Raw genomic sequence first — 24,077 nt, 5'->3', positions numbered from 1 at the left:
CTAGTAACCCATCATTGGTCAAAACGCCTCCAAAGTCCCGCCCTCGGCCTCCTATTGGCCAGCGCAGAGATCGGTTCTTCTTGTAATCCAGTCTGCTCTCTAAAGCGGAGTCTGCCACGTTGCTGTAGGCACTGGTTCACACCGCTAGGGATTGAAGCGTTGAAAGCCCAGGCTCACCGGCGTTTCTCCATCAGACAAAGGGCGCTGATGTCTTAAAATAAACGGGAAGAGAAACTAAACGGGTGATTCCTGTCGGCATAAAGCCTCACCTGGAGTCGAGATGCTGACGGACGTGATAGTAGAAGAGGAGTTTGAACGCAATGAAGAGGATCTGTGGTACAGCAGGAAGGATTTGGAGCATGGTAAGACTCTACAATAATGTATACGTTGCGAAATGATATCATATGCTTGCACTTTTCATTGAAACTAAGTCAAATATGACGTTTCTATTGAACACTTGGTGTACAGCAGCTGAGAAATGCTTGTGGCTGAAGGTTGTTCAGCATCAGTACGACTTGACTTTCTCAGAGGTCAATATTAATATAGTGTTTAAACCCTGGGTGAATTGAAAGAGGAATTTGTTAATGAAGGGTTCAGCAGTGTTTGAGCTGTCTAGCTGAAGGTCACGCCCATGTGAACCCTTTAAATGCGCACTCTGACGTCATCAGCCGAGGTTGATCACTGAAACATGCTGAAATGACAGGAGATGAATAAAGATATTTCTATGTTCTTCAATGAGACTGTTGAAACATAAATGTTTGAAATACTGTGATACGCTCTTCAATGCCCCTGGTACTTTGCAATATCTTTATTTGTTCAAATTGAATGTGAGCTATATGCTTTTTTTATTTGTATTGTTAACAAAACATTTGAAACATACTTCATGTATTCATGTCACAGTGTATTGAATGTGTGTCCCTGGACAACAAAACCAGTCATAAGGGTCCATTTTTTTTATCATCTGAGAGAATAAATAAGATTTCCATAGATGTTTGGTTTGTTAGGATCAGACAATATTTGTCTGAGATACAACTATTTGAAAATCTTTAATCTGAGGCTGCAAAAAAAATCAAAATATTGAGAAAATCACCTTTAAAGTTGTCCAAATGAAGTTCTTAGCAATACATATTACTAATCAAAAAAGTTTTTATATATTTACAGTAAGAACTTTACTAAATATCCTCATGGCACATGATCTTTACTTAATATCCTAATGATTTTTGGCATAACATTTTATTTTTGGATAAGTTTGACCCATACAATGTATTGTTGGCTATTGTTACGAATATACCCCAGCGACTTGTTCAAGACTGGTTTTGTGCTCCAGGGTCACATATTATTGGGATATATATATATATATATATATATATATATATATATATATATATATATACTTTTTATTATTATTTAGATCTTAATACATTTCGTTATTTCACTGACGATAACTAGATTCAGCTTTTTTTGCATTTGGCAGATGCTTTTATTCATAGCATCTTTAATATTATATGCAAAAGGGCACATCCCTAAAAAATGATGCTATTGTCAGAAAGTTTGTTGTTGATCTGGACTGTGTTTGGGCGTCTGGTGCTGGGTTTGGCAGGATAACGCCCACTGAGTCTACTCGATGTTTACCGTTCTGTCTTCTCCGTGTGTGTGGGACAGATCTCCATTTGGCCGCCGAGTTGGGCAAGACTCTGTTGGACAGGAACCATGAGCTGGAGCAGGGCCTTCAGCAGATGTACTCCACCAATCACGAGCAGCTGCAGGAGATTGAGGTGACGCTTCTCACACTGCTCCCAAAATCCACCACATCTGGTTTCTTTAACTCTTCCCCCATGGCGCAGATCTTATGTTGTATAGATATGAAACGTCCTGTTTCAGGTCTTTGTATTGTATGAGTAGTTGACAATGTATTTATATGTAAAGACGATTATTTTTATATAAATCTGGATGTTGATTTTAAAACCATCCATGGTCACATTATCTGCTAACTATCCAATAGAAAGGCAGAAATGAGTTAAGTTTCACTGTCGCTGTACTCCACAGTATGAACTCCACTAGTCTTTCCCTTCACGGAAATGCAAAAACAGCGGGAGATTTCCTGTTTGATCCTCTTTCCTGGTCACGGTTAAGACATCGTGCAGAGGGATGACTGCTATTTCTGATATACTGTAACTGTGTCTGGCGTGACCCCAATCATGAGATAAGACATTAACAGTGTTTGTGGTGTCCTGTTTGGCTAATGGCCTGGCATGGCAACACTCTTTTACGTAATTCACTTTCTAAGGATAATGTTTAGAGTGGCATACTATTCTCGTTATTTTTGTCGTGTATATATAGTATGCATATTGTGAACAGATGGCATATGTTCTATAAGCGCAGAATATCTTATCACATCACATTTGCCAAAATTTGCATGTGTACAACAAAGCACACTGCATAGAATAATATCCCATTGTGCAATGAGCTTTATTTGACCTCCTAGTGTTTTTGGTGTCCTGAATTACAAACGTGATCTCCATTTTGATTATTTGATCAGACAACCAAAAGATTTAACCTAAACATAGACTGAATCTAAAAACAAAAATGCATTTATTTTCAAAATGATAACTGGATAACATGCATGTGATCAAGTCATCTGATAACAGTGTGTCGTATTATTGATTTAAAGGGCAAGTGATGCATAATGCATTGCATACTTCAGTTAGTATGCCATAGGCAGTATGTAAATTACACCTGGCAGCAGTGGCGCCTCCAGAAATTTTTAATTGGGGTGGCCAGATGGGGCCACTTAAAATCTTGGGGTGGCACACCAAAACTATAAACCCTAAAAATGTATTGGTGATTTAAAAAAAAAATCCCATTGTTTTTGCCTTTTTGATGTCTATTCATGCCATTTTATTTTTTAGGAAAAAAATATGAATAAAATATATTTTTTCAAAAATTTTAATTTTCTATTTTTTTTCTAATGCTCTAAACAATGTAATGACATGAAAAAAAGGTTTTTTGGGGGGGTCTCAGGAGGATATAGCGGGCACATGACAGAATCGGGCAATGAAGTCAGCACACGCTTTTGACGCGTGCCATTTTGAGAACACTACAGAAAGAGCACGTTGTTTTCGCCTGTGGGGGATACTTCAAAAGACGTTTGCTCTGCCTGTGTGGTTTACCTGTAACACGTTCAGAACGTGCGTTTTGTCCGACTCCAAACGCACGCATTCGACGCCCATTTCCTGTTATGATAAACGCACGTCAAAAACGCGCGTTTTTGGTGACTCCAAAGCGCGCGTCAAGAACGCGCGTTTCATAGGAAATCACACGTCGAAGACGCGCGTTTTGATACACAAAACCGTGCGTTTCCGACGCGCGTTCGCCATCATCCCAAAGCGCGCGCTAAGAACGCGCGTTTTCATGCCTGCCTGACTGTGCATTAGGGATGAAATGCATAACTGATGCTACTAAAATTTATACTGGCCAGTGGGGTGGCCAGTGTGGTGGCCAGGAGTCGGCAGGTGGCCATGGCACTGGTCACCCCCTGGTGGCGCCATTGCCTGGCAGTACTCCGTAAGCTAGCATTCGGCCTTAGATCTTATATCTCAAGCAGACTTTGGGGTTTAACAGAAAGACTTGATGTTTACTGGTTTGATTGTTTCAAATATACTGGACGATATAATATTCTCTAGTCAAACATTGACTTGTTAGTAACAATGTAGTGGGAAGTTTGTAATTGCAACACGAAGTAACTCTTCCCTCTCTTGTTGGGAAACATTGACAAAAGAGTAGAGAAATCTTTAGCATCGGCTAGCTCTCAATGACGAATTCTGTAAAGTTGGAATATAGCAGTTGTTCTCAACCAGGGGGCCTTTAGCAAACTTTTAAGAGGTCCTCAAGAGGACTTGAAGGGCCAGATTTACTAACGGCTTGCGCCAGCCCAAACAGTCCTTTGGCGTTAAAATAGTATTGTCAGGATTTACTAAATACACGCAGTGACGAATTAGCGCTGAAAAGGAGTGGACACAGTTGTTTTTGCACCTGACCTTATGAATATGCATTTGTAGCAGTTCTCCTTTCAGATGCAAAATGTATGGGAGGAGAGTATTAAAATGAATCACGCAACTAGATTTAATAACGAAAACAAATTTCTGGTATTTGCGCCATTATTTAACGCCTCCCAAAAAAGCATGTCTTAAAGCAGGCATTCGCATATTGATCAGTCTGATGCACGAATATCTGAAGACTTGTATCTGCATTGCCTCTCGCAGTACCTGACCAAGCAGGTGGATCTCCTGAGGCAGATGAACGACCAGCATGCCAAAGTTTATGAGCAGCTGGACTTAGCAGCACGAGACCTGGAGAAAAGCAACCAGAGGCTGGTGCTGGAGAACCGCACGGCCCAACACAGGATCCAGAGGTGAGGACACGTCCAGATCTCCCTGCAACAGCACTGAACTCTGACGTGCTGGAACATGCATCAATATATTGTTCTCTGTCTGCAGTCTAACCGAGACCATAGACGGGCTGCAGACTCATATGGAGGGTCTTCAGAAGCAGGTGGACGAACTGAAAGCGTCTCAGTCCAAGAGAGATCTGGCAGCTGTGCGCCGCAGCCTTGGTGCTCAAAGCATGTCCTGTCTGAAAGAAATCTATGATCTGCAACAAGAAAAGTGAGTCTGGAGCCACATGACGCCAACAAATCCCTATCATTCACATCAGCATCATGCAGACACCCATGCACTCATGTCTCAGCTTGTCATTGGAGAGTTCGACTTTGTGCTGAAGATCCTGCTTGCACTTGTACATTCTGTTTTAGTAGGCAATACATCAACTTCAGAAGGAGATTTGTGTTTGTCAAGCCATTTCATGGAGACTTTAATTTAGGTAGGGCTTGTAATTATGCTAAGGGCTTGTGGACTCATGCAGCACTGATTGAAGTGGACGTCTCTCTCTGTGACGTCCAGCTCATGAATGACCTCTCTGATCTGTGTACTCCAGTGTTAGTACGTGCTGACTGAGCACCTTAAGGACCGCCAAAACCAGACATCATAATCTGACCTGGCCCTTAATCCAGTAATCCCTGATCTAATCCACCGGTGCTGCAGAGGCTAATATGGAGCTAGACGTAAACGGAGAGCAACAGGTCCTCTGATGCAATTAGCAAGAGGTTTTCTGTTGATGCATCTCAAAAAACATGATATATTGGTACCTTATCTGTTTCTAGCCAACCATTAGAGATGTTTATTTAACAGTTTATTCGATTATATTTATTTGTGTGTGCTTGTTTGCATTTAAATGACTACTTTCATAATTACTTTGTTCAAAGTTAATTTTTAAAAACACTAATAATTTTTTATAACACACCTTCTCAAAATGAATATCCGTTTTACATAATATACATTAATATTGTGCAGCCTAAATCCACTTATAGCATTTAAAATGATTAAATAAATAGCCACAGAGTACAGAATATATTTATAATAATAAAATAATTATTAACTTAAAATATTCACTTATAGATAATATACATTAATTGTTGCCTACATTCACTTGTAGCGTTTAAAACGACTAAATAACTACAGAATACAGAATATATTTATAATACAATAATTATTAATTTATTAAATATTCACTTATACATTATTTACATTAATACTGTTTCCTAAATTCACTTGAAGCATTTAAAATTAAATAAATACTACAATATAACTAATAAATAACTACATAGTACAGAATATATTTATAATAATAAAGCAATACAATTAAATTATTAAAATATTATTAATATTAAGTTCACTTAATATATTAAGTTATTAAAATATATTAATAATTAAAATATTTAGAATAAAATAATGTTAATGTAATAAATTTATAGGCTATTTAACAAACAAAAATACTCCAAACGTTTTTCTAAATTAACTTAATAAAAAACTAAGCGAAATATAATAATTTTGCCATTACACACAAAACTGAACTATTTTAATAGCCGAAACAGTAGTATAAGCTGTTTTAGGAGGAGGGGGAAAAAAAAGACGGGCTCGGGTCGTTAATTCTGATAAGCTGTCGGACTTGGGCCGGGCTAGGGCCTGAGGGTCTCGGGCCAGGGCCGGGCTAGGGCCTAAATTTGAGGCCCGTGCAGGGCTCTACTTAAGACTTGAAAAGAATGTAATCTCCTTCATTACGTGGCCACTTTCTTCAGTAACAGACTGTTTGCAAAGTTGCATTTCACTTGCATGGGTTAAGAAAAAAATCGGCCCTAAATTGTTTTGCTTTAACAACATCTCGTTATAAATAAACTTAAGACACTCATTTCTAATGATGAGATACTTTATACACATTATTTATGTTCAAAACACATAACTTAAAATTATGTACAATCATTAATATATTAAAACTATATTAAGAACCACTGGGTTAGGATGCATACATTTTTATACTATTTTCCCTTATTACGAATCTATTAGTCGCATGTTGTTTTTACTAACACAGTATCTTAATTTTGCTCATAGACTGCTTTCTGGGTGGCAAATCTATTTATTAGGATTGCGCTGACCATCCTGCCGTTCTAGATGTTTATTATGGAACCATTCAGTACCAGTTTGTTCTCCATATATTCTGTCATAATAAACAACTCCTGTAGAAATGGTTTTCGGACTCATGCTCCTATCGTCTTGTAGGTACTTGAGCTCAGAGAGCCTGCAGGAGGAGAAGTCCTGGCCTGCCCTGGATGATAGGCGTGTGGAGGAGGAGAACTCCACCCTGCAGCACACCCTCCACAACCTCAAGGTGCAGCTGGCAGCCGAGCGATCCCGACGGGTGGAGGCCGAGCGCGAGACGGAGCTGACAGCACAAGAAAACAGTGCTCTGGAGGAGCGTCTGCGTCTGCTGGAGGGTGCGCGCCGTCGACAGGCCGAGCTGGAGGCCGAGGTGGAGGAGCTACGGCAGCTGTGGCGCTCCGAGTTGTCCGACGCAAGACTGACAGACACACTGCTGCCCGACAGCGTTTTCTTCGGCGTGGAGGAAAGAGTGGGGGTGGGGCATGAGGAGGAGCCAGAGGCGGAGCTTCTTCAGGGGAGGCGGCGCTGCAGCAGCGAGAGCTACGTCCGCGGGGCTCGAGCCGAGGATATCCGGCGCGGACACGAGCGCACGTGCATCCGCCGAGCTCAAGCGGTGAAGCAGCGTGGAATCTCGCTTCTCAACGAGGTGGACGCGCAATATAGCGCGCTACAGGTGAAATACGAAGAGCTGCTCCGCCGCTGCCAGCAGGGGGCAGACAGCCTCAGCCACAAAGCCGTCCAGACGCCCTCCGCTCCAGCACAGCGCCGCAAAAGCCAGGCAACCACAACAACAGACACCATCTGCCTCGCAGACGAGCTCCACCAGCCAGAATACAAAGCCCTGTTTAAAGAAATCTTCACCTGCATTCAGAAAACCAAAGAGGACCTGAGTGAGAACAGGGCTGGGCAGAGTCAGTGAGCGTGTATGTTGGCAGTATTATACATCTTCAGTGTAGCGTGGCTTTGCACTTCTGAAGGAATCTGATGGATGTGTTGAGAGTTTTAATAGCGCCGTGGTCTTTGTTTGTGTCGATTGCACTATAAAACCTGTGCCTATACACCAACCCGTCCACATCCAAAACCTGCAAATACGGTAGACCTGAACGGTGTTTTTGTACTTTTATAAATCACATGAGATGTGTGGATCTCTGCAACAAAGCCATATGTGACACCGGAGTGCATCTGTGCTTCGGGTTTAAAAGCACATCTTGATTTCGTAGAACCACATCTGTGTAGAACAGGGACACTCAGATCTGGCTCGCGAGATCCACTCTCCTGCAGAGTTTAGCTCAAACTCAACTACCTGTGATTTTCTTTGGCCGTTTCTCAAACGGAAGGCTGCATCCTCCGGAGGTTGCATTTGTAGGCTGCATACGTCATCAAGCCTGGTGTATTTCAGTTAACTGAGCATTACATTCGCGAGTCAAAAGCATATTACAACAATTTACACTTAACTAAGAATAATGGTCAAATTTATAACTGTTAATATTCTAAAATAAGATGATCTTTATGACGAATGCAGCCTACAGATGCAACCTCCGGAGGATGCAGCCCTCCGTTTGAGAAACGGCCAAAGAAAATCACAGGCAGTTGAGTTTGAGCTAAACTCTGCAGGAGAGTGGATCTCGCGAGCCAGATTTGAGGATCACTGGTGTAGAAGGTCAAGACTTTACCGTCCAATGTGCAGAGGGTAGACTAAATTATTATTACTAACGACTAACACAGTTAATGATTTAACTTAATGTAAATGATATGCCTGATAGGGTGAATCTCACAAAACCAAGAATGAGAAGTTCCACACCAAAATCAAAATAAATGTTGTAAATTAAGCCTGTTTTTAGGACCATTTGTTTTACTTTGTGACTTTATTTTGATAAACATTGGATAATAAAATCTAATAAAAATGTAGATTCTCATTACAGTAGTGCAAGAAAATCAAATCAAAAGTAGTATTTGTTGAGCAAATTTTGACTCATAAAAACTCATATGAATCAAGGGCTTAATTTTCCAAATGCAAAATATCTGTTATTTCTCAGACATGTTTTTGTGGGATTCATCTGATAAACCTTTAAACGCATTAAAAAAAAAACGTACAAACATGATTAAGGAATTCAGTAGGACAATATGTAGCCATATTCTTCGAGTGTCTAGAAATTTCACAAGTAATATTAAAAAAAATTTGTTTAAAAGAAAAGACTGCATGTGATTTCGATGGCATTACTAACAATGATATTTGAGGCAATACCGTTTGCTGCTTTTATAAATTGTCTGGTTACCTCAATGGTTAGAAAAAATAGTCAGAATTAGCTTGTGCTATGTGCTATATGCTTGATATTCTCATGTGACTTTGTGTGAGTAGTTTGTTTAGAGCAAATCGTAGTTAAACGTTTCGCTCAAGTTCCCAGCACTTTGTTTTGACGTTCATCTAAACACCACACTGTGAAACTATGCACTTTAGACGACAGGCCTGTGGCCAGTTCTATTTTTATTTATTTAATTCTTTTCAATCATTATTGTTGTCCAGAGATTTTTTTTTTTTCTTGTTTGGTATTCATTCACTGTTTCCCCCTTTTTTTTTTTTGTCCTGTCGCCTGTGGGTTTAAGTCAACATTAGATTGTTACCGATGTCTTGATGGATATGAAGATGTTGAAAATGTACTGAATGAGGGTGTTATATAATGTTTGAAGATTGAAGGCTATTGAAAAGATGATTTGACTGAGTTACTTAAATGTTACACGATCAAAAAGTAGAGCATTTTATGTAAGTTGTAATAGTTCAATGTGGTTTAACAGTTGGTCAAACAATAGCTCATTATTGTCTTTGATAACTTGTATTTCACAACCAAGCCATGCGCTACCTAATACTCTATCAGGATCAACCATGTTCAGGTTCATTTTGTAACATTTTGAAGTTGTTAAATGCCTTGAGTTGGACAGTTTAAGTAGGCTTAGACTTTTTAAATAAACATATTGCGTAGATGACTAAGAAAGTGGCATGAGTAGAGAAGAAGGAGAAAGAAGGAAAGTGTTTTTGATATGATTGTCTTAAATAGCAGGCGGAGATCACAGGGAAATGTTCATAGATGGATTGGTCCTGACAAAGAAAAATATTTGAATATTGTCTTGGGGGAGAAAAATATATTGTGGTGTTTTGCATTTCTGATCTTAATGCTTTATTTCATTGAAAATGGTGCTACTGTAATGCAGCCGTCCCTGCGCTATGAAAGTTTGCTTTGGTTTTAGGCATAAATTCCTGCCCTTTTCAAATGCCATCCAAAATCATATGCTTCTTGGTCAGCTTTGTGTTAGAAGGCTACAGTGTGCATGATCAGATGTTAGTGTTCAGCAAAAATATAGCTCTTGTGCTCAAGATTAAAAAAGAGAGGGTTGTTCCTTGAAATGTACAAAGAGGTAAATTGACCAAATCTTAAAGGCAAAGCAACTATAGTTCTCTGTGTAGAATAGTCTTAACAATTATAGTTATGATATCTTGCAGTTAAAACAATCAATTTGTGATAAATGGTGTTTATTTATGTTGAAAATGTACACAGTTGAATCTGTTACCTCTTCCGTCCAGAGTTGATGGCTATTTCAGCCATAAATCTTGTTTTACGCTGGAATCGGAGTTCAGTGTTTTAATTAAAAGAATAGTTTTCTACATTATTTATTGCGTTTAATCAACTGCAGATGATCACATTTGACGTGTTTAGAGAAGGCATGCACAAATCTGGTTATTTACTGGTGCTGAATATGCAAGGTTCTTCTCAAAGATGTCTTTCTGAAAATCATTGATCTGTGTATGTAATGGCATGACTAACATCTTACTTGGGTTATCCAGAAAATTAAACTGTATGAATGAACCAATTACACTTGTTCTGGTTTTATTTAACGATGAAATATCCAACATTACAGCTAATTTTTTATGTCTTTTGTATAGAAATTTTATCATTGAGAAGAAATGACCTCAAAGCAGGTTCGGGGGTTATGGAAAATGGGTATGTCTTTGCCGCAAACAAATAGCGTGTAAAAACTTGAAATAAGACAAAATCATCATGAAATATAGTAGTGTATTCGCCATTTCTCCCTTTGTTTTAATAACTTGGAAAAAACGCGGATAGGAATTGGAGATGATCCTCACTGCAGAACACAAGATCCAGGGGGTGTGGTTGGATCTAGATCCAACTCCTTCCACCTTACATTTACCTAAACCTACCCGTCTCCACCCCCTGATCCCTAAACCCACCCATCTCCACCCCTAAACCTACCAATCTCCATCCCCTGTTCCCTAAACCCACACATCCCCACCCCTAAACCTACCAATCTCCACCCCCTGATCCCTAAACCCACCCATCCCCACCCCTAAACCTACCAATCTCCACCCCCTGATCCCTAAACCCACCCATCCCCACCCCTAAACCTACCAATCTCCACCCCCTGATCCCTAAACCCACCCATTCCCACCCCTAAACCTACCAATCTCCACCCCCTGATCCCTAAACCCACCCATCCCCACCCCTAAACCTACCAATCTCCACCCCCTGATTCCTAAACCCACCCATCCCCACCCCTAAACCTACCAATCTCCACCCCCTGATCCTTAAACCCACCAATCCCCACCCCTAAACCTTCCAATCTCCACCCCCTGATCCCTAAACCCACCCAACCCCACCCCTAAACCTACCAATCTCCACCCCCTGATCCCTAAACCCACCCATCCTCACCCCTAAACCTACCAATCTCCACCCCCTGATCCTTAAACCCACCCATCCCCACCCCTAAACATTCCAATCTCCACCCCCTGATCCCTAAACCCACCCATCCCCACCCCTAAACCTACCAACCTCCACCCCGATCCCTAAACCCACCCATCCCCACCCTTAAACCTACCAATCTCCAACCCCTGATCCCTAAACCCACCCATCCCCACCTTTAAACCTACCAATCTCCAACCCCTGATCCCTAAACCCACCCATCCCCACCCCTAAACCTACCAATCTCCACCCCCTGATCCCTAAACCCACCCATCCCCACCCCTAAACCTACCAATCTCCACCCCCTGATCCCTAAACCCACCCATCCCCGCCCCTAAACCTACCAATCTCCACCCCCTGATCCCTAAACCCACTCATCCCCACCCCTAAACCTACCAATCTCCACCCCCTGATCCCTAAACCCACCCATCCCCGCCCCTAAACCTACCAATCTCCACCCCCTGATCCCTAAACCCACCCATCCCCACCCCTAAACCTTCCAATCTCCACCTCCTAGATGTGGATCCAACCCCGCCCCCTGGATCTTTGTTCTGCAGTGAGGGGCTACTGAGGAATTGTTCACACTGCAAGGCTTAAGTTGTTTTCTGATTTGTGGCGTGCTCTTGTGGTATATTTGGGAATGTTAATGAGGTAAAGTTTTAGGAAACCGTTCAAGAAAATGCAATACTTTAATAGCAAGAGGATTCACAGCACATTTTTATTCAACTTGTTAATTTATAACTGATGAACAATTTTCTCATGTCACAGTTGTAGCTTACTTGAACCTAACAGATACAACTTATGGTAAAACGACATATCCTAAGTCTTAAATACAACAGCCGATAAAGCAAAATCCAAGATTATATCAGTAGACACTTGCCTTTACAAGTACAGCTTCTGAATATAAAACATTTAATTGGCATTTCTGAATGCTTTAATGCATTTACTGCTTTAATGCATCAAATGTGTCAATGCTGTTAAATATAGTCGCTCCAAACCTTTACAGACACCAGGGCAAATCAAAAATCTCACTGAACATTTATAATTTTTCAAACACACTAGTGTTGCGTCTATGTCATCTGAGTTGACGTTGCTTGTGTTTTGAAATATGAACACATATGACACACATGTAATACTTCGACGGATGTGAGCACATATACACACTCGATCTCACTCACACACACCAGCACAGTTCATATGGGGTTCATCAGGTGATACTAGACACAATACTCTTGAATAAGTATAATGAAATGACAGAAGAATCATAGGTCACTGTATTGTGTGTACAGCATGTATTGCCTCTCTCTGAGTGACAGCATTGTTCTTTCTGTCTTAGTATTATTATACATTCTTCCAAAGTCTACTTTCAAATTCATCAGGTTTGAGCTTCTTTGCTGAGGAGGTAGAGACAAAAGGCCTTTATCCTGGTTAAAATATCTCAGTATTCTTTAATGTAAATAGTGTTAACGAAAAGAATATGAATGAAAAAACAGTGTGTGCTGAATAAACCCCTTTTGCACACATTTAGGAAGTGCAACTAGAAATACACTTCATTTTGTGGAAGACCGTGGGCAAACAATCGTATACATTAGGAGTAAAATAAATTCATCAAAAACTAACTTTTGCAGCATCACAAACAGTATATTTAATGTACATCACAATTTGCCGTCTGCCAAGATCACACTGCTTTTTCTTGCCTATTTCTAAATAAAAAAGAAGCTATAAATATATTAATTCTGGTCTAAGTACTAACAAACATCATTTTAAAACATATGATAATAGAGTGATATAGTTGTTCCCAAGCTGCTCTGCAGATTATATTTCAACTTTACACCAACCCTAAATCACACACACTATATAGAAAGTATATCATGTAAAACAGCAAAGTGATTTTTGTTTTTGAGGTGGTTAAAGATCTGATCTGGTAGTAAAACACTGTGGGTTCAAAATAGGGTGAGCGATATAGTAAGTAATTAAATAATTAAATATTTTTCCCAGCCTTTTGACAATACAAATCTAAAAATAATCATAGTTTTTTAACCGATTCATTGGACTGGACAGTTACTTATAAATACTTTTATACATTTAAATTTTAGGTATAAATACTTAAAAATGTCTGTCTTCAAGTGATAGTTCATCCAAAAAAGACCCATAATATGGAATCATGGATCTCACTGTGTGATAAATGTGTGTGATGAACAAGATCCACAGTATGTGTGTTTATATGCAAATAAAAGCCTTAGTTAAATCTAATCATCATATTTCTTCATAATACTTGGATAAAACTGCTCAGTTCATACGGATTTGTTTTATGATGCCTTTATGACCTTTTTCTAAGTTTTGGTTACCTGGACTTTCAATGGAGGGTCAGAAATCAGAAATCGCTCAGCTTTTGTTTTGGCGAATGTATCATATTTTGTGTTTGGAAGAGTTTTATGGGTTCGAAATTGGTGACTTTTTTTTTCTTTATAAAACTTAATGGCAAAATAAACAGGATAGCACAACTGTCATGATATTCCGAATGTTGCGTGATTATGAATTCACTATATCGCCCAGCCCTGGTTCAAACCCTACAATAATCCATGAGATTTATTGCAAGTGAGACTGAAATATTGAGGCTTTTTATTCCAGTCCTGCAGAGCAGATCATGAAGGCGATGAATCCCATCAGGAGCAGCAGGAAGAGGTAATGTGTGTTCAATAATGACGCAGCTGAACGCGGCGGTCGGCTCCGCAGGTACTGATCCACCGAGTCGGTCAGGCTGTACTTCTTAGGACTGAAGCCCAGTTCTCGCTGTGCCTTCTCGATTTTAAAGGTGTGACTGACAGCAATGTTTCTCACCTGAGAGAGATGCAGAGGTCAGATGTGCTGAACATGCTCAGCTGAGACAGATCTTAGAAGCATTCTGTTCTTAAAAAGAATTCATTAAATGCTGCTTTAAGTGTGTACTGTTTTATGATGTTTCGTAACATACTTAAGTACACTTTTAAACCTGTACTTTGTAATAGTCAAAATAAAGGTTTTAACTTTAAAATACATTTGAAATTTTTGTCTTAATCTTTTGTCATGCTTTAAAGTACACTTTTTCTGATGTGTTTACTAAAATACTAAAGCACATGTGTAGTAGCTACTTGATTATAATTTTACCTGTAGGGTTTTATTTGATATTACATTAAAAGTTCATATATTTTAAATCTACTAAACTGCATGTTCATCATCTAATACGAATGTGTAATTATACACACACACACACATATATATATATAAACACACACATGTATACACATACACATGGGTTGGAAGGGTTACTTTTCAAATGTATTCCGTTACAGTTACAAATGACTTCATCAAAAAAGTATTCAGTAACGTAATCCAAGTACCACAATATGAAAGTAATGTAATCTGATTACTTTTGGATTCCTTTTATTTACATATGTAAATAAAGTCAAAAAAGGAATATCTAAGTAGCCTACTTTTATTTAACTCTTAACTATTATTATTATTTTTACATGTAGCCTACAAGTCAAATAAATATAGTTTATACACAACATTTTTTTTAAAATAAGCCTACATGTCGAAATTGTGAAATGCTAAGATCTTTCTTTATTTCATTGACTGATCCGTGGGGACTTTTTCCGCTAGAAAGCTTGCACACAGCTGCTGTCATGCACACCGTGGAATTTTAAATCACTAACAAACACTAAATCTTAGCTAACACGATGATTTCCATGCTACTCGTACCTGCAAATGTTCAAGTTGGTTGAGTAGCCTTTGTTAAAGCAAGACATGAAAACGTAATAATTGTAGACGGGTGTAATTTGCACGCACGCACTAGCAGGTGGCTCACGGGAGTCAATATGAGAGTCAATAGAACCAGGAACAACGACGAAGCAGCGCTAAATATATCTTTATTATTTTTTTTACTACAATGTTTTTAAACAACATGGAGAGAATTGAGATTTTCCGGAGAACTATCTGTTTAAAAAGTGTCACTGTCAGATTGTCTTGAAGCCGGACACTATGCTGAGAGATGGACTCTGGATTTGACTTCACAGATCGGATTCTGAGGGCTTCACATTTACTAATGGCTTTAATGACCTCCTTTTACCTGGCATTACTTTTACATAAAGCTGCTCTGTACCTGTGCTCTCCTGGCACGATGAAACGCCCCCACAGACTCTCTCCCCTTACCAGCCTGCAGATTGGGTATCTACATGGAAAATCTCCACTGGGCCGAGAGCCAGAGCAGATGCCCCTGACCCAACACACACTGCTGTCTAGACCAGGGCCATTGGAGCCATCTGAAAAGTGTGTGCTGGGTGAGGGGCCACAATACAAACCTTATCAGCTTAGCTCATACATACTAATTAGGTTGTCATTTGATTTTGTCCAGTAGTTCCAGCGGACGTTCTAAGAGGTAGGTAAGTGGTCATTCATGCACAGCTCATAATAAAAATATTTAGGATCTCTTTTAGCTTATCAACAGTTTTCTTAAACATGTTTATTGTTGGGTAGTCCTGCCCTGCCCTACATCAAGTTCAGAAAAACCTGTTCAGGTCAAATTGGTTAGCTGGTCAGTTAAAGATAACCTTGGTTCCATCCATCTATTTTCCAAACCAATTGCCTTTAGGAGTCCAGCTCCAAATAATCCCATAATGAGAATTTGCTATGAAACACATTAGTGCCATCTAGTGGACAAAACACCAGTGACATGAAGAAAAAGCATTGATATAAATAACAAAGGGGCCAATTATTTGGAGGTACCGGAGGTTTGTTTGGTTTCAAATCATATACTGTATATTGTTCAAAAATGCAGAGAAAAAGTAAATGATCATTTTGTAATACTATGAAATGCTAGAGGTGGGCAGAATTATCTCTGACACTTATCTGAAATACAAAACACTATTTAGATCAAATGTAATTTGTGTCTACTGTAAGTAAATTGGGCATTTGTGTATTTTAAAAATACATAAAATCGCCTACTTGTGCAAGTCATCTTGTTCGTTTGGCTGCTGATTTCCTGTATTAGCTAGTTCAGGCCTAGTTTTGGGTGAGCTCATTTTCTGCAATCCTGTGAAAAAAGTACTGGGACTTGACTAAAAAAACAGCTGAAACAGTGAAATGAATCCACAGAAGAGCCTCAGTCGATTCAAAAACAACGGCAAAATTCAATTCGCTATTCTATAAAGATCCTCCAGAAATCAACTGTACACATAATAGTAATTACTTAACTGTTATTAGTTTGGGTTATATATTTGTATTGTCTTGCTTATAATTGTAATTTTTTAATCAGTTTTATTCTTTATTATTCTTTCTATTCTTTTCATTATTAATACTATCAATTTAATTGAACTTTCTTTGTGTTTTTGTTCTAAATTTTACGCTGAGGTTATGTCTTCATGAACCTTCATCTATAGTAATCATTAAATGTGATTACTATAGATCAAAAATGAAAATTACCCCATGATTTACTCACCACTTTACTCATATTGTATTCATCTGAAAGAAGAAAGTCATATACACCTAGGATGGCTTGAGGCTGAGTATATCATGGGGTAATTTTCATTTTTGGGTGAACTGTCCCTTTAAGTGCCCAAAAGTGTCCCATTCATTTTGGGGCCACTGAATATAAGATTTGGATCAGAAACTGGGATGGGGATTGCCATTGTGTTTGATATACCCATTTCCTGGTTTCATTTACTTGTGTGTGCAAGTGTGTGTGTGTGTGGGGGGGGGTTTCTTTCCTCAGTGCGACTTCTCTTGTCCATCTCAAACTCAAAGATCCAGCAAGGAGCTGGTGTCTCATGTTTTATTCACAATGCAATCATCAAACCTGCCGCCATCTGACCAGAATCGCCCCTTCAGCTCGTGGCTTCTGTTTCTCATGACTAATGCATGACACAGAGCCAATCCATGCCCAGCTCTACTAACGCAACTCTTTGTTGCTCTGCATTAATGCCAACTTGTTTGTCACCCTTAACTACCCTCTCAGAATCAACTGTGATATTTAAACAGCCGGAGGAGACGATGTGTTTCACAGATATCATAGAGATGCTCACTCATACGATTTATCAGACCTGCCTACTTACAGAATGTAAACTCTGTTCATTACGTTGAGTTCAGGATTACTAGAGCTGCTGTGCATGTTAAGGAGAGTTTAAGGAAGTACCTATGGTGATGGTAACCTAAGATGCCATACTCAGGCTATAGTTGTCACCATGACACCAACATCTTCAGTGTATCTCACACACATACATCTGGCAGTAGCAATATAGCTTCAATTATAAAATATCTTAATATATCACTATACATCTTAATATATTTTTCCATTCTCTCAAGATGGCATTAAAACAACTTCATTAGGCAAAAAAGTGATTAGAGAAAACTAAGGCAGGAGGAAACATATTTACCTCGTTTCTTGTCAGAAGTAATGGAATTTCCATTATAGGACTCAGAGCCATATGCAGTCGCTCCATCAAAATTGCTGGAGAAAACAAGAATGTGTGATACAGTTGTATTTGCAAAACAAACAAAAAATTAGTAAATTTTAGTTTCACTTTAGTCGTACCTGCTGAGTAGACCAGAGAAACAGGAAGGTGAATCAGGGGCCGACCATAACCCAATCTTTCAAACTGCAGATAAATAAAGGTACAGTTAAAATAGTAAATAATTATAATATACATGCATTAATTATAAATACTTGGTTTGATTGCTACTCACCAGAGGTGTCAACCATTCAAAGACATTGACAGACTCCCCATCATTGATAAAATAAGCCTGTCCACTCTGAAAATCACAAATACACCGCACGTTATAACTCAAAACTGCTGATTGTAATGAGAAATTAAATTCTATTATTCCACACATACCGCCACAAAAGCTTTATCTGCAGCGAGGGCTTCTGCTGCTAAAACATGAGCCATCACCAGATTATCCACATGTACCCAGTTCATCTTGGCATTCGGGTCCCCAAAACGAAAGCTGAACAATCTCCTCTCCACATTCACCTGAGAAGAGAAGGGATTAAAAAAAGTGTGTCTCTGGATTCAGCACTTAGACTTCACAGAGATAACAGCACTCTCTACCTGAGGGACACAAGCATGTGAAGAGATTATATGAGGTGGAAAAGACATGCATTTGTGTGTATGAACAGACAATGTTACTCTACAGACATACATGACTGTATGTGCTTGTATGTACAGGCACAGTTTAAAGCACAGTCTGTAACAAGAGCTTCTCACAGACTCCATTAATATTGTACAGCTCTGGGCACAGTGGCACAGCTGAGGCTGCAGAGTGCAACTGTCTGGGACCTGTGTGTGTGTGTGTGTGTGTGTGTGTGTGTGTGTGTGTGTGTGTGTGTGTGTGTGTGTGTGTGAGTGAGTGTGTGTGTGTGTGTGTGTGTGTGTGTGTGTGTAAGAGAGAGAGAGAGAGAGAGAGAGAGAGGAGGAAAAGGGTAAAGATGGAAAAGGGATGATTGAGAGAGAATGAGAGGACTCACCATCACCCTGTGTAAATGTCTTCTCTCTTCAGGACCGTAGATACCAGAGGGGCGCAGGACACATGTGTGAAGAAGACCACCACCTCAAACAACAATACCTCAATATTACATGAGAAATGTATCAGTGACCTACTTTATTTTTTCATATTCAGAAATAAATAAATGTCTAAATATAATCTAAAGAAGACCCTAGTTTGAGTCCCGGCTCGTGGTCCTGTCTCTCTACCACTTTGTTTCTACATAAAGCCACAAAATATGCCACAAAAATACTAAATATAATATAAAATTTAATTGAATCTCAATTGACGTATTTGACCCTTTTTTCATTTTTTTTCATTTTAAGATAACAGAACTCCATAAGAAAAAAAAGATATGAAAAAGCAACAACTGATCAGTAATATTTCCTCTGGTATTTTCTGCTACAGGATTCACACAATACATATACGACGGCACATGGTGTTTCAGCACTGGCTGATAGCTATTATAGTACTTTTTAGGTTTTATTAACGTTATCAAAGAAATGTACAGTAATACTGATCTGAATGTTTTCAACAAATAAACCGGAAACAATGTGATAAAAAATGAAATATATATTTAATCACATAATGTCACACTGCTTAAGATAGCAATGTTCCTGATAAAAAAGTTGCGTTCTGAAAGGAGGCGTGTGATTATTAGCACAGAAGCCAAACACACAAAATAAGCTTCACACCAGCGACAAATTCACTCAGTGCTTGGCTTTATTATTAAGCCTAGGTCTAAATTTAAAACAGTGTCAGCGGGTCTGGTTGGCTTGGGTTGCAGGCTGTGGTCATTACCATAGCAGCCGTTACCTCAGTACCTCATCAGCAGTGGACACACACACACACACACACACACACACAAGATATGAGCAGGGTACATGATACCACTTGCGCTTATTGCTATTGAGCGCAATAACAGGATTGACTTCAGAGACCAACAAGTTTCCATTTCCGTACCTTTTGTTGATCTTCTATTGGCAGCGAGCACCATGCGTTCAGCGATAGCTTTAGTCCTGGAGTAATGGTCTATGTGCTTGAAGAGAGAACAAACAAAAGAAAAAGTTAAACAAATGACACGACCTGATGAGCATTTCCAAACTATACAATTACTTAGTTATGGGACATCAGCTCTAAATTAAAATTCGCAAGTAAAATTGTTCACCGTTTGTTATATATTGTATTATATTATATATAAACGTTTTTTTAATAGGTTTTTTTTCCTGCTGTTGGTGAAAGCCATCACACGTCAGTCAGCCTTAGCCAAAAATGAGCACCAGTGAAATCTGAGTGTGTAAGCTGTACCGTTGTATGATTTATCAGATGTTATGTATTCATGTATGAAGTTTGGGCGACTTCTGTAGACTCCAGGCTTCATCACACGAGTGAGGTGTCAGGTGGACTAATTTGATTCCATTAACCTTCCTTAACTTCAGTCTACTGTTCATCACACAGGAGCACAGAGTTCATCAAACATGACACACTTATCCCTAATGGAAGTTATCCACATCTGATGCCTATGATCACAACGCTCACTAATGTAACAGATCGGTTTGTGTTCATTAAAATCTGGATACGGGTGAAGGAAGATTAGATTTTCACATTTTCTGAAGGTGCTTCTCCTTGTAACTTTAGATACGATTCGGGTCTGATGCAATTGTTTTTATACTGTGGCTAAGTATCTTGCTGAAGAGCTCATGGCTTGCTTTTTGCAAAGATCAAACCAGCATCTTCCGATTATTAGCCCACCACACCAAAGTTAATTTAAAAATTATTTAAAAAAATGGATGAAATCACAGTTTCTCCTAGATGTGATTTTGTCTTTAGCACAGGTGAAGTCTGGTGTTCAAAAAAGTCTCATATTGAACAAATCTCCTGATGTACTCTTCAGAAAATGGCTGAATGCAGAACAAATCACAACACACTCAGTGTCCGGCTCACCATGTCCAGCGGCACACAGGGAACTGAGTCTTCATCTCCATCCTCGATGGGCCGGCCGGCAAACGCCACATTGATTGTGCTGGTGTAGATGAGTCTAGAGATGCCCCGCTCCGTACAGACTACAACCACCAACCAAAACTAAATATTCAGCACACTAATATTGGCCAAAATAGCATATTTTAAGTTACATTTACTTCTTATTCTCAATTTTTTGTTTTCACTGATCTTGTTGCAATGCATTCTTTGTCCTTTTTACAAAAGATACACACACATGATGTTTCCTGTGAATTTGGTCAAACGGGGGTATCTTAGAAGATGCCTTCATAGCCTTCAGCTCTCTATATTTAGCTTTGGTATCACTGCTGTAATTTGCCCTTGAATCCCGAATGGGCAATATCATAAATACCATTTCACTCATTATTTGAATAAGTCTAATAGTTGCAGTATCAGTGAATAAAATGATGACATCTTACCGTTTATGACATTGTTCGTGCCACCAACATTGACTGATTCAATCTGCTTTTTCCTCAGCTGCAGAGCATGAAAATACATGACCAGCGTATTTCACTTTAGTATACAGTATTATGACAGCAGTACACTCAGAATAATAAGAATGTGAAAATATTACTCATGTTACAGAATATATATATAAAAAAAAATAATAATTAATTAAAAGCTAAGTGAAGAATCACCCTAACTACAGGACTACCCATATGAGTTCTTATGCACATAAATACTTTAGCAAACAATTTTAATGATGTGATATGGCCTGTTTTATGCACACAGTTCTACCTGGATAATTCAATGCAAAACAGGGACTCAAGTAATGTTATAAGCAAAATATATTTTATTGTAATTGTCTCTGTGTTTCTGTCTCAGTGATATAAACCGAACTCTCATTAGATGCATGCTATTCTCACTGACCTGTTCCGGTCCTGACATCCCATAGGAAGCAGTGTGATAAATAACGTCCACTCCCGCACAGATCTTATACAGGGCATCGTAATCCCGGATATCAATCTCGAAGTAAAACACACACAGGTGTACAAATTTATAACAATGCTTATTCAATAACAGCCACTTTCTGGTTGGCAGAACAATAATCTCTGTGAGTGTACTTTTTGCAAGTCATTTTTGCCAAGTAATAACATGTTGTGTGACTGGACACACATCCTTCCACATCAAGGATATAGGAAATGTTTTCTCATCCCTTTTTATTTTGCTATTCTAAACAATGATATTATTATTTGCATTTAACATCGTTTTTTTTCCTCCTGCTGTAAGAACAGACCTGGCCCACACTTTTGAGTCACAACCCACCAGCTGAGAACCCCTAATTCAACCCTACAACTATCGTAGGAAGCTAGCCATTAACTTCAACATGGTTTTGTCAAGTTCTGTTTGACATGGCAGTTTCAGATTCACTTTCACGGCTCTTCCTGAAGGTTTCTCTGAGACACCCGAGCACGTCAGCGAAGAGTCATAAAAACTTGTGCTGAAACTCGAGGACGTTGTCGTGCATCACCTTGCGTATTCTGCACCTGGCACCCATCTGCTTCTGTTACAGTCCGCTGCCTAACCACCCCTCAACAACCCAATGCTCTCCAGTTTCACTTTACCTGCTGGAAGACGGCTCCATCAGGGATATCCCAGGGCGGCTTGTGGAGATCCAGCAGTAAGACAGTGGTCCCTTGGCCTGCCAGAGCTCGGCCCAGCCTGAATCCGAAGTATCCGGCCCCTCCGGTGACCAGCACCCTGCCGGCCCCGTGCCGCCCCTGCTCTGAGTCCTCCAGTCTGGCAGCCACCACGCAGTTGGGGCTGTTGCACAAGGCGCCCACCGCCCCGTTGGCTCTGTGTCGAATTGGGGCCCCTGCGGCGCCGTGGGTGTGGGTCTGTCTGTGGCAGTCTAGCAGACATGCACAGGGCAGCTGCTCCACCTGACACAAGGACCTGTTCTCCTTCATAATGCACACGTGGGTTCAGATACCTCCACTGCGTCCAGTCTGGGGACGATCAGAGACAGTGAGAGTCTAATGAATGAGCGCTGCTGTGAAACAGATCTGCCTATGAGTGAGTGAATGGATGCATAATTCACCTCTCCATGTAAAGAGGCAGAAGCCAAACTTTTCCTTACACACTGGGCACTCTCTTTGAAACTGTTACCAAAAACATGGGACAACACATGTCCCACAACTATTAGAATACAGCAAGATTTCCAATTCCACAGAAACGATCACTATCACTTGACCGCAGTAAAACTGCATAAAACCACCCATCCTCAGACTATAACTCATTTATATAAATACAGTAAATATTTATTAATTTAATAGGAATAGTTCACCCTAAAATGAAAATAAATAATTAATCATTTACTCAAACCTATGTCTTGCGTTCAACTGTTTTTGTTGATATAATACAAATCAGCAAAGCCCCCAAAAATATTTGACCCCATTGTATGGCCAAATAAGCAAAGACATTTTTCCAAAATATCTTCTTTGGTGCAAAAAAACACAAACAAATGAGGGCAAATATTAACCCTTCATTAATAAATATGTTTAAAATAAACTGTGTACCTCTTTCAAAAGGTTTAACATCCGTGTCTCTACTTTTTTTGTCGACACATGTCATATATCCAAGAAAACATGGTAACACTTTAGTATAGGGACCGATTCTTACTATGAACTAGCTGCTTATTAGTATGCCTGTTATTAACATATTGGTTGTTTATGAGTGCTTATAAAGCACATATACTGCATCCCTAATCAAACCTAAACTTAACAACTACTTAATTAGTAAATACATGGAAACATGAACTCTGCAAAATAAACTGTCACCCAGAATATAGTCTACTAATTTCTCAAATACTGATATATTAATAATAAAATAATCAGAAGTGCTCTAAAACGATACACCTTTCATAATAAGTAGCTATCGAATAAAAACAGATAGTAAAGCAAATTTGAACTGTAATCGATATTAACAAATAACCAGCATGTCATTAAATGTGCATGTCCCAGCTTTCTCTGTTTTTATTTGATTTAAACAGAAGCAAGCGGAGTTTTAGTTGTTTTACCTGTCAGTCACTGATCATGCGTGCTGTGTCCGTCAGCTGCGCGTGCATCGCCTCATCGCGCTGGTGTCTCTGATGATGCGCTGCATCTGTCACTCACCTGCGCGCACGCGAACCACACAGCAGCCAATCAGCAGTGTTCACGCCATTCGGTTCTAAATCCAACAATATTCCAAATAAAAGAAGAAGAAGTATACACGCACACTTTATAATAATAGCCTACCTAATTATAGTAATAAAAAA

The 24,077-nt window shown here is 39.3% G+C and overlaps 2 protein-coding genes across 2 annotated transcripts; one reads left to right on the top strand and one right to left on the bottom strand.

Moving 5' to 3' along the window:
- Positions 1-270: 270 nt before the first annotated feature.
- Positions 271-7,470, top strand: LOC306861086 (cerebellar degeneration-related protein 2-like; the record flags this gene model as incomplete). Its single annotated transcript, XM_079403163.1, has 5 exons — positions 271-362; positions 1,663-1,775; positions 4,263-4,411; positions 4,497-4,664; positions 6,672-7,470. The coding sequence occupies exons 1-5, from the start codon at positions 281-283 to the stop codon at positions 7,468-7,470; spliced, it is 1,311 nt and encodes a 436-aa protein (XP_079259289.1). The 5' UTR covers positions 271-280.
- A 6,454-nt stretch (positions 7,471-13,924) lies between these two features.
- On the bottom strand, positions 13,925-22,728 carry LOC306868006 (putative short-chain dehydrogenase/reductase family 42E member 2; the record flags this gene model as incomplete). The annotated part of the gene is made up of 11 exons (XM_079413974.1): positions 13,925-14,143; positions 17,713-17,786; positions 17,871-17,934; positions 18,023-18,088; positions 18,172-18,309; positions 18,804-18,886; positions 19,784-19,859; positions 20,765-20,883; positions 21,238-21,295; positions 21,689-21,784; positions 22,384-22,728. The coding sequence occupies 11 exons, from the start codon at positions 22,726-22,728 to the stop codon at positions 13,925-13,927; spliced, it is 1,338 nt and encodes a 445-aa protein (XP_079270100.1).
- Positions 22,729-24,077: the final 1,349 nt, after the last annotated feature.

This window comes from Barbus barbus, assembly GCF_936440315.1.
Source record: "Barbus barbus genome assembly, chromosome: 4".
NCBI lineage: Eukaryota > Metazoa > Chordata > Actinopteri > Cypriniformes > Cyprinidae > Barbus > Barbus barbus.
This window is presented reverse-complemented; position numbering and strand designations above follow the sequence as displayed.